This window comes from Tuber melanosporum (genome assembly GCF_000151645.1).
Source record: "Tuber melanosporum whole genome shotgun sequence assembly, scaffold_195, strain Mel28".
Classification (NCBI taxonomy): Eukaryota; Fungi; Ascomycota; class Pezizomycetes; order Pezizales; family Tuberaceae; genus Tuber; species Tuber melanosporum.
Genome location: NW_003298858.1, coordinates 171,871 through 181,819, shown reverse-complemented (window position 1 = coordinate 181,819; position 9,949 = coordinate 171,871). Strand labels below are relative to the sequence as shown.

Genomic DNA, 9,949 nt, shown 5'->3' with positions numbered 1-9,949 from the left:
AGAAAGTGAGACAACATAGGTACAACTTGGTGCAGGGAAAATTTGATCCTTTTCTTTCTTTCTTTTTCTTCTGGACAGGACAGCAACGCAAAAATAAATCTCGCGCGGCTCCGAGGAAGGGAAGGTGAATCGGTGTGGGTGACATGCTTGTCGCGTTCGCTTGCCACTTGGAGCCTGCCGGGTGCCGGTGTTTCATTTTTCCTGGTTCCTGGGGTCGTGGGGGTGCGTGTTTACCGGTATACCATAGGGTAGTACGGTAACTGCTATGGTATACAAGTATTACAGTTTATATACGACCTAACCACCAGGCTTAGACTACCGCATGGTATTGGAGATGCAGAGAATACAGAAGGTTACAAATTGGATAGCGGTAGTTGCGGGTATGTGCTCTGCCTCCACAATGGAAGCTCACGGCGATATGGGGTAATGCTCGAGTTTGACGAATACCGGTACTCGAGTAGTGTGTGGTGCCGGTATCATGAAGCGGGGGAAATGCTCGAGTACAGATAGATACATATTCGCACCTTGCCGCGAGCACTAGTACTCGGGCGTCAAACCAAACCAGCCATTGATTTCACAAAGGAGATTTCTGATTTGCTGCGGTGAAGAGATAGCGTGCAGTGGGGGTGGTGACCTGGGCGTGCACCATATGCAGGCAGGATTCAGATGGGCAGACATTCGCAAACAACGGTTACAGTACCGGTTACCGTGCGTTAGACTACCCTTTCGGTGATTGTTCTTTGAGGCGGCAGGCGAAAGAGCGCGTGACTAGAAGGGAAGGTATCTATTCCTCCCAACCTGGTGCCTTCGTTTGCATTTTAGAAAGCACAATCCAGTAATTGATACGGTAGCCTTCCCGCCCCACGCAGGAATGGAGTGAAATGGGGCGAACCATCCAGTCCCGCAAGGTGCGGTAAAGTGCAGAGTGCGTCGAGTGCTGCCTGAGCATGGAAGCAGCGCGGAGCTGTGAAAGGTAGGCCACGAGTACAGTGTCGTACTGCACCGCCATAGTGCGGTTACCAGGCGCGGACGCTTTCACTTTGGTTGCGTTTGAAGATGCTGAGTGGGAAGACGGGCGGTTCCGATGGGATGCAAAATTTTTTCTTCCCTCGTTTGAGTAATTCGTGCGGCCGGGACGACACGCGATTTGTGTGGTCATGGCACGACTGAATTGGGTGTGCGAATACAATATCTGACAAGGGGTTTTTTGTAAGCTGATACTTGTGGAGAGGAGAAAGCTCAAGCGTAAACCGTATCAGCATGCTGGTATGTTAGGGTCGTAGCGTGGGAAAAAACAGGGTGTTTCATGTGATATGCGGGATACAATAGTGGCTACCGGTATCAGTTGTGGGAGGAGGAGAAGAATAGAGAGACAAGCGGGGGAAAGGAAGTGGATAGCTTCGTGAAGCAAAAGCACCGTACTCGTATGGAGGAGGGAGGGAAAGGGGGGAGGAGGGAGGAGGACCTGGGGAGAAATAATTTAGAGTTGAGCTCCCATCGCTTAGCCCATCAATGAGGGCGGAGTTGCCGTTCCCAGTCCTGCTGGACATGGGCATTTGATGCGGGCGGTGACCGAAGCTAGGGATGTGGAAGTTACCCCGTAGTCCATAAAGAGGAGCGGCCGAACATCAGCGGCCCAAGGGCTCCTTTACGAGCACTCGAGTACCTGTAGAGCTTCTGGCTATCTTTTTTGTCAAGTCGAGATCTGACCACCCCACACCTTACAGGTATCCTTGTGCTCCACCGTTCATACCTGTCTCAGATGTACTGTGCTGTGCCCAACCAAATGTGTGATGCTCGAGTACCGTGATCTACTCGTAGCTGGTGCTATCCTGCATGCCGTGTATGAGTAGGGTAACTATCAGTCTATTCTTCTACTCGTACGGCATGATATATCATATCGTGAAAGCATCATCTACGGTACTCGGGTGCCGGTACAGCGCAGTGCAACTCTAGACTACCACCACATAGGCATTGTAAGAATCTATCCACACCCCCCCCCCCCAATTAGCCAAAGTAATAGTTGGAACCCATAAAGTAGCTTAAGGGTTTGCTCCCTTCTCTTTCCCGACTTGACTCCCCTACCCCTTCTCTTGTCCTTTCTTCCTTTCCACATAGACCCTCGCCTTAGCCCATCAAGCAAGTCAGGGGAAAAGAAGCGGCTGGAGTAACACCAACTGAGTGGAGGCAGCGCTCATCACTGGGAAACATTCAATTCAACAGTCTACAGGCATCGAGGCAGCGAAGACATTGAGAATTGCGGGTTACAGCTGTGCTTCGGTTGTTACGATTTTTCGGTGTTACTCGTGTGTACTGTACAGTACAGTACGGTTGATATCTATCCCTCCCCCCCTCTCTCTACCCTTCTTCGGTGCTGTCGTTGTCTCCGTGTCATCACTCTCCTCCCCTCACAGTACAGTACCCGTAATACCGGTTGTCGTGTTGAACTTCCTCATCCCATATCCCATCTCTCCTTGTCCATCTCTCCCCCCCCAACCGCCATCTTTTGTATACTTTTTTTCTCGCTCGGCTGTTGGTTCTGCATCCGCGTCTGTCCCTCATTCAAGGTACGTGTTGTCCGCCCTTCTCACCTTCGACTCCGCCTGTTTGCTGCATAGTGCTTTATATGCGATATCGTTCCTACTGGTACTGCTTGCTTGCTGCGCTTCTTGATCCGTTCATCCATCTGCCATACCGGTATACATTTATCCATCACTCTCCCCAATCACCCCTCAAATTCTTGATCAGCTCCTCTTCTTACGCCACTCAACTCCCTGCTTTGTACGATCAACCTGTTATTGATGGTTTAACTTTCTGTGCGCTTTTGCCTAACTTGCTTTCAATTGCGGGTGATATAGAGTATTGCTCCTCGGGCTCCGAGAGCGTGTTTCCTCCTTCTGATATCTTCTCTGGAAAACCTCCCCTTATCTTGTGCTGTTTGTTGTGCCGCTTGGAGCAACCAAGAGTGGAGTTCTTCTATCGTTCATAGACTTGTCTACATCACCCATCCATCACCGCAACCCTATCGACGTGCTCCGGGAAAAGATTGTTATCCTGCCTATCTGGCACCACACGCTCTGGTTGCCCATTGGAAAAACGGGAAAACGCAGCAGTAATAATCCGCAAAGTCGAGCAGAGACGGCGCTTTCATACCGCACAATCCCCTCTTTTGTGTCTCTCGAAGTTTCGAACCGTCGGGATTGCGACCGCGGCTCTTTTTTTCCCCACCCCCCTTCAACCGTGTCCGTTGGATAAGGGCCGATAAAACTTGCGGAAGAATTAGGATTTTCCCTTACTTGTACACCCTCTGCCGACGTTTCACAGGGTAACATAGGGATTTTTTTCCTCTTTTGTTTTCTTTTCTTGTTTTGACCAGTTGGTTCGAGGGAAAACCCGGATCTGCCCTCTTTCTCTCTATTTCTACCATACTATCATACATCCTTCACTTTTCTACTGCTTTTCTGAAAGGTGTCCAAATCATTTCTTGCATTGAATCCGAATCTCGATCAGGTTTCTATCAACTTAATTCCTTCTGCTGCTGGTGTTTTCCTTCCGTAAGGGGAACAACAGTCAAAAAAAGCAAGTGTAAATCCCCTAACAGGTCGCTTTTCCCTTGGCCCCGTTTGCAAGGCTGACAAAGCTAGACCCTTTTGTTGCCTGGTCCCTATGGTAGTTACATTCCTTCTTGTTACGCACGACGATTGACCATCCCTACAGTACCCACAAACGGCCGCCTGCCCCGCAAGGAATCTCTTACAAGAAACTGCGACACACCCTTTTCCGACCAGCGTCATCCGTGTGCCTAATTGGGAAGATCCTCTGCTGGTGATTGGATAGGTAGGTTCGCCCTGGGTGCTGTTTTTATTTTTTTAAAAAATTTACGCCTCAAGATTTCGACAAACTACTTTCGTCATTGCGATTACCCCTCCTACTTGGATCCTTTTTTTTTTACATTTTTTAAAACACAAAATTTCGTTGGTTTCTTTCTGACATGTTGGTGTGGTTGGCAGAAACAATCTTTTGTTCCCATCCCGGCGGATCCCATTTGTGACACAAACCCTGCCTTCTACCCCAGATTTGCTCTGGCTTATTATCAGGGCTCCTCCCGCTTGTTTTCGGTAGGCAGCTGGCTGAAAAGTTCTACGGAGTTTAATCTTCAACACCAGGCTTTTCGGACCAGAGAAGAACAAGAGCAACGATAAAAAAATTTGCACGCCGATCACACAGACACTCGAATAAACTTTTGCTTCGCATCCGATCTACGGCATACAAACACCGGAAGCCGTTGCAATGCCTCTAAACCCCCTCCAAAACGCTGTCCCGAAACAGCAGATTCCAAAAGAGGCGCCATCCTACTTTTCACCATTTTTCCCACAAGCTCCGAAAGCTACTGAAGAGATTTCCATCTGGAAGCCTCCTCCAACAGCTAACGAGCCATACTTTCGATCCAAGGCGCCGAAGAACCAGCCGAGCACACCTCGCCAGATCCCTACTGTCGGCGCTGCCTCCGTCTACCCTTCCAAACAGAATAGTTTCTCTAGGAGCAAAAATAATAGCATTGATGATGGAAGAGCACAGTTGTACCAGCCCAAGGTGAATAAGAGCTTGGATGAGATTATGTGGTTGGGGTCTGTTTCGGGATTCCCCGTGCCAGCTCCTCCACCGCCGAGAATCGAGCCAACCATCCGGACTAAGCTCGCTAGGAAGCCAGAGGCGAAATCGAGCGCGGCTTGCTTGAATACCAATGGGTATGTCACGCAGGGGAATCTTCCGTTTAAGGATACAAGGACGGAGGAACAGAAGAAGGCAGACGAGGAGGCGGAGAGGAAAAGGAAGGAGGACGAAGAGGCTAGGAGAAAGCGATTGGCGGCACACTCTAAGAAGGCCGGTGAGGTTAAAAATAACCAGGGAGAACCACGAGTTAGACCGTCTGGCCGAAGAGGGAAGGTGTTTTTGCCCATTCCTTTACCACAGGAAACGGCCCAGAGGAGCAATCGTCCAAATGCCAACCACAGACCCAACCTTCCGGAGAACAATACCAGTTATGCGCCCTCTCACCCATTCCTTCCTCAACCAATCGAGACCACTCGCAGAAGCAATAGGCGTTCTGAAAAGCTGAAAGCGGGGAGTGACGAGAGTGTCTGGATGGGACTTCCCCAGCCGATTGAGACTGTGAGAAGGAGCAATAGGAAGGGCCCTCTGGGGAGCAGAGGAGGCGGAGGGAGTTCGGACAACAAGGATGGAAAGGGCGATACCAAGCCCGTCTCTACAGAGATACTGCCAGAGCCAATAGAGTCTTCGCGGAGATCTCATCGCCCCCGAAAGTCGGAGGAGTCGGCTCTACCTCAACCAGAAGAAACTACCAGGAGGTCTAACCGGCCAACGGCAGCCCCTGTATCGAGAGCTGGACAGGATCCACCAACCCCGACAACCTCCTTCTTCGGTCCTAATATTGTCCCTCAGCCTTACGAGACCACAAGGCGCTCTTACAGGCCTATCTCAGCGCGACCCTTAATTCCCCAGCCTATTGAGACTTCTCGGCGATCCAATCGCGTTCGGGTACCTCAGCCAGAAATGCACCTGGAGATCGAGGCACAAGATACCCCGCAACCCGTGGCACTTTCCAGCCATAGTGGTCACCGCTACTTGCGGAGAAATAGTACCACTAAGCCCAACACCCCAGGCCTGCACCCTGCATCAGGCGCTTTTGTGAGAGACCGGGGAAGGGAGAGACGCCTTGTGAAAAAAGTTTGTGCTCGCCCTAGTGATCACGTTTCGCATCTTCACGAGCCTGTCGACTCTGTGCCTCCGAGTCCGGTCGATAGCCCGGAACAGTCTAGATGCCCTAGTCTTAGCACTTCACCTACTTCATCTGCAGCTAGCTCTACATGGGAGGTTTCTAATAAGTTGAACAAAACTATTGGCGCCAAGGCTGTCAGGCGGGGTTCCGGGAAGGACGGATTTGGTCCATACATTCTCAGCTTGGAGAAAGGTCTCCAAAAAGAGGGGGCTGTCGGGGGTGCAGGGATCAAGCGCGAACATGCGAAAGAGGAGGTAGAATACCCCTTTCCGGTTGTTACCGAGGATAAGGGTCGTGAGGACAAAAAGCCCAAGGTTGCAACGGACGGTAGCGGGATTAGAAGCGAGAGATCCGAAACTGTCCGTCCTAAGTTTACCTCCGCCATCACAGATGGCGTATTGGAGATCAAACATCCCCAACCGAGGCAGGCTTCTGACGAAAGGGTAACAGATGATTATCCCATCTGTCATTCTCCAGTACATGGAAAATTCACGGTTCCCTGGGGAAAGAAGGAGGAACTGATTGAGGAGCGCGGTGGATTCGACAGCTCTTGCATTCCGACCTACGAACTTGATGGCCCCCCGCCCCTCAATATCAGCGCTATGAACGTGAATACCCAGCTTCCAACTCCGCCAGACTCCCTTCCATCATCCGTGTCGGGCAAGCAATTCCTTGGGGGCCCGAGAACAACACCCTCTCGCGTGATCTACACTCCAATGGCCCCCTCTCCTGGGTACACCGTCGCATCTCTTCCCCCTCGACGAAAAGAAGATAACGGTGTCAAAGTCACGGAAGAGTTTGTCGACGCTGTGATGGTATACTTGAGCTTGAACTACGAATCTATCGCAGCAAAGTACGATGCGGAGCTTGCGGTCTATACCGATTCGTCGGAAGCCCAGGTCAAGGCGGACAGGAAGGGTGTTGTTAGGAAGTACATTGAGCGTTGGATCTCTGAGAATCCGGAAATGGCATCCGGTGAAGGCAGAAAGGGTGGTTTCTGGTAGCCTAGTCTTTTCAAAAAGGAAGAAAGAGAAAAAAAAGGCTTTTTGTTTTTCCCTCTTGAAGTGGGGGAGGGAGTTTTTTGTGTGATTTGTGTTTCATCTTGTACTCTTAAATTCTGTTACTGCTCTTTTGGCAGTTACATTACATGATCCGGTGCGGGGGTATACGTTTAGTTAGTGTCTTGCCTGCTTGCGATGGTTTTTTTTCCCTCACTTTTTCTTACAGTAAAGTGGAAGTGAAAACCGGCCAAGCTCTGCCCTTCCCCACACGAAAACCATCAAAAATTTCGCCAAGGCCCATATAATACCAATAGTAGTACCTCCCCCGATACTGTAGATTCCTCAGCCACTGGAGACAGAGTTCTAAAGATATTTCGAAAGTATCATAAGATCCGGAGAAATCACTTCACAATGACGAATTCGGATTGGATCGCTTTCACCGGATCAAGCATTTATTTGGAAGGCCCGTGAGAAAATCCCTGCACCGCTGATCACCATTTTCGACGCCGGCCTCGCACAATATTGCGGATTCGTAGATATGATATATGATACGATAAGAACGGGTTGCCCGAATACTTCCCCCCCCCCCCTAATCACCCTGGCAGATAAACCCGAATGAGAAACCTCCCAGTACGGTAGATTTTTTACCGGTACCCTACTCGAATTGGATTTGTGACAACTGGACCGATCACCGCTCGTCTCTCACAACACCAACCAATCAGCATGTCTCCGGCTGTCTGATGATTACTCGAGTAGTTTGACTTGGGGGGATTTTTCGTGTCTGTTGAGTAGGTTGCGCATTGTGGATGCAGATAGGAGATCTATCAAATCGGCGGCGCTAGATTTGGATTTGGAAGCGGGAGTTGAGGTTCCGCATGTGTCTGGTCATGAGGTGTCACTCGTATTGTGTCCGTCGGGGGTGAAATTCGAAGTCAACCCATAGCATTCTCATACTACCACCGGAACAAGAAAAGAATCGTGACAAGAAGAGCCAACATATATGTAACACAAATTTCCCAGTCCAGCGCAGCCATCATTCCGTACCAGCCTCCATTTACATACAAGCCACCCATTGCATATTATAGAGCATTCCAGACGAACAGTGGGAATGGTAAACTGCAGAGGGGTGAACTGAGGCTAGAGACGGTGGAGTTTGGATTCGCTGTTCTGTTATGTTTCATTTACTTCTTTAGAAAGGTTTTTTTTTTTTTTTTTTTTTTGCTATACGGGAGGTTTGTTCCGCATTATCGTTCGAGGGGTCATCTCATAACCGCTCTGATAATTGTCTAACTTGTACATCTGGTTGTGGCTGGTCTTTGGTTTGGCGCTGGAGTATCATCTGATACATACTGCACCGGCAGCAGACGCCTGCATGGACCGTTGTGGCCGTTGAGAGAATGCTATGATATGTCTATGCTTTTAATGGGATTTGTCTGAGGGTATGGTTATGGTATGATACTCTAGTTGAAACCCCAAGAAAATAAAAAGAGGAAAAGAAAGAAAGAAAGAAAGAAAGAAAAAAGAAAACCGCCCAACTCCGAAGCTCATGCACGTGTGTTACGTCTAGTATGATAAAATGAAAGTGAAAATTGGGATCCCTAACGCCAAACCCCTCTAATACACCCCCCCACCCTTCCTCCTCACCGCACTGACTAGCAATTCCTCAATCCCCTCTCTCCCCTGAGCCCTATCCTGCCGCGTATGTCGGGCCATGACCCCAATATAATTCTGCGCGGAGACATCAGCTCCGCGGTCGAGCAGTAGATGGACCATGTCCCGAAAGCCATGTCGAACAGCTCTGTGCAGCGGCGTCTCCCCCTCCATATCCCTCTCCTCGACAAACCTGTCCGCACCATTCGCCAAGAGCAATTTCAAAACGCCCCAACTCCCGCCAGCGGCGGCGAGGTGAAGGACGGTCATGTCGTAGTACCCGCGGAGATCGACCCTGGCTCCGCGGCTCAGGAGCAGCTGGACCACCTCCTCGGCGCCGGCATCGATGGCCTTGTGCAGGGCGGTCTCGTTCCAGTAGAAGCTCTGGGCGTCGATATCGGCTCCGCGGTCGAGCAGGGTTCCGGTGATCTTGGCACCGGCTGTGGTAGCGAGGTGCAGGGGCGTGTTGCCGTGGGTGTCCCGGATGGAGACGTCCGCGCCGGCGGAGAGGAGGAGGTTCACTGTGCTCTCGTGCTCGTTGTGGCAGGCTTCGTGCAGAGGGGTGCGCAGTAGGTTACCGGCTTGGAGGTTTACGTCAGTGCCCTTTTCAAGGAGGAGCTTGACGAGGGTGTCCTGGCCCCTCGCTGCGGCCCAGAGAAGGACGGTGTTGTCGCGCAGAGCGTGCTTGTGCAGGAGGGGGGTGAAGAGGGTTGCTAGGTCGCTGTTGGTCTCTAGGAAACGTTTCAGGTCCTTGGTGTTTAGGTCTTCAGCTACTAGCAAGAGGAGTTCGTTCGGGAAGCTGAGGAGGGACATTTGTTGTAAGCTGGGGAATATGTCGTGGAATCAAAGGATAAAAGAAAGTTCCGGGTAGGAAAAAGAGGGGTGCCCGGAGATCGAAGAGGGGGGGCCCGAGGCCTGTTCTTTAGTATAACAAACCCTGCAGGGTGGCGACATGAATTATTCTACGCTATTTGAACAGAAAACGTGCAAACACACCCCCACCCTCTCCAAACTTGCATTCATGCAGGGCATGTTCACATCCCTCGTGGGAAATAGGAAGGAAGCAAAGAACGTGTTCCATGAGTTTTCTCCGAAAGGGACTCCACGTTCTAGAAGAGTTTACTCGGGTCCGCGGTACCGTACCTTCCACCAACGAGTGATCTCATCAAGACCCTTTTTTCCCTTGCAGGGAGTGTATCACCTTCCCACTCTCTGGGAGGGGAAAAAGTGAGTGTCGCCTACATATCATATGCCTTCCTTCACTGCAGTAACAGTGGCAAGCTCGTGCTGGGTGGGGGGGGGGAACCAGTAGCTCCGCATCTCGAGGGTTGGCATATTGTTAAGAGAGAGATGCTGTCGACTGCCGTGTGATCCCGGAGAGCCAATAATGGGACGAGACTCGCATTTATCCTGTTCGTTTTGGGCGTCAGCTTCTCTGTTGGATTATTTATGCTGTTACCCACAGACGCGGGATCATGCGACATCAATCGGTGGACTG

The 9,949-nt window shown here is 50.7% G+C and overlaps 2 protein-coding genes; one reads left to right on the top strand and one right to left on the bottom strand.

The window, feature by feature from the left end:
• On the bottom strand, nt 1–1,403 carry GSTUM_00000491001 (uncharacterized protein; the record flags this gene model as incomplete). XM_002837601.2 has 1 exon in its annotated part: nt 1–1,403. A coding segment is annotated over exon 1 (196 nt), but the record flags the coding sequence as incomplete, so codon positions are not given.
• Nucleotides 1,404–4,290: 2,887 nt separating this feature from the next.
• On the top strand, nt 4,291–6,945 carry GSTUM_00000489001 (uncharacterized protein; the record flags this gene model as incomplete). XM_002837600.2 has 1 exon in its annotated part: nt 4,291–6,945. One exon carries the CDS (start codon nt 4,291–4,293, stop codon nt 6,802–6,804), a length of 2,514 nt encoding a protein of 837 aa, XP_002837646.1. The 3' UTR covers nt 6,805–6,945.
• Between the last annotated feature and the right edge of the window lie 3,004 nt (nt 6,946–9,949).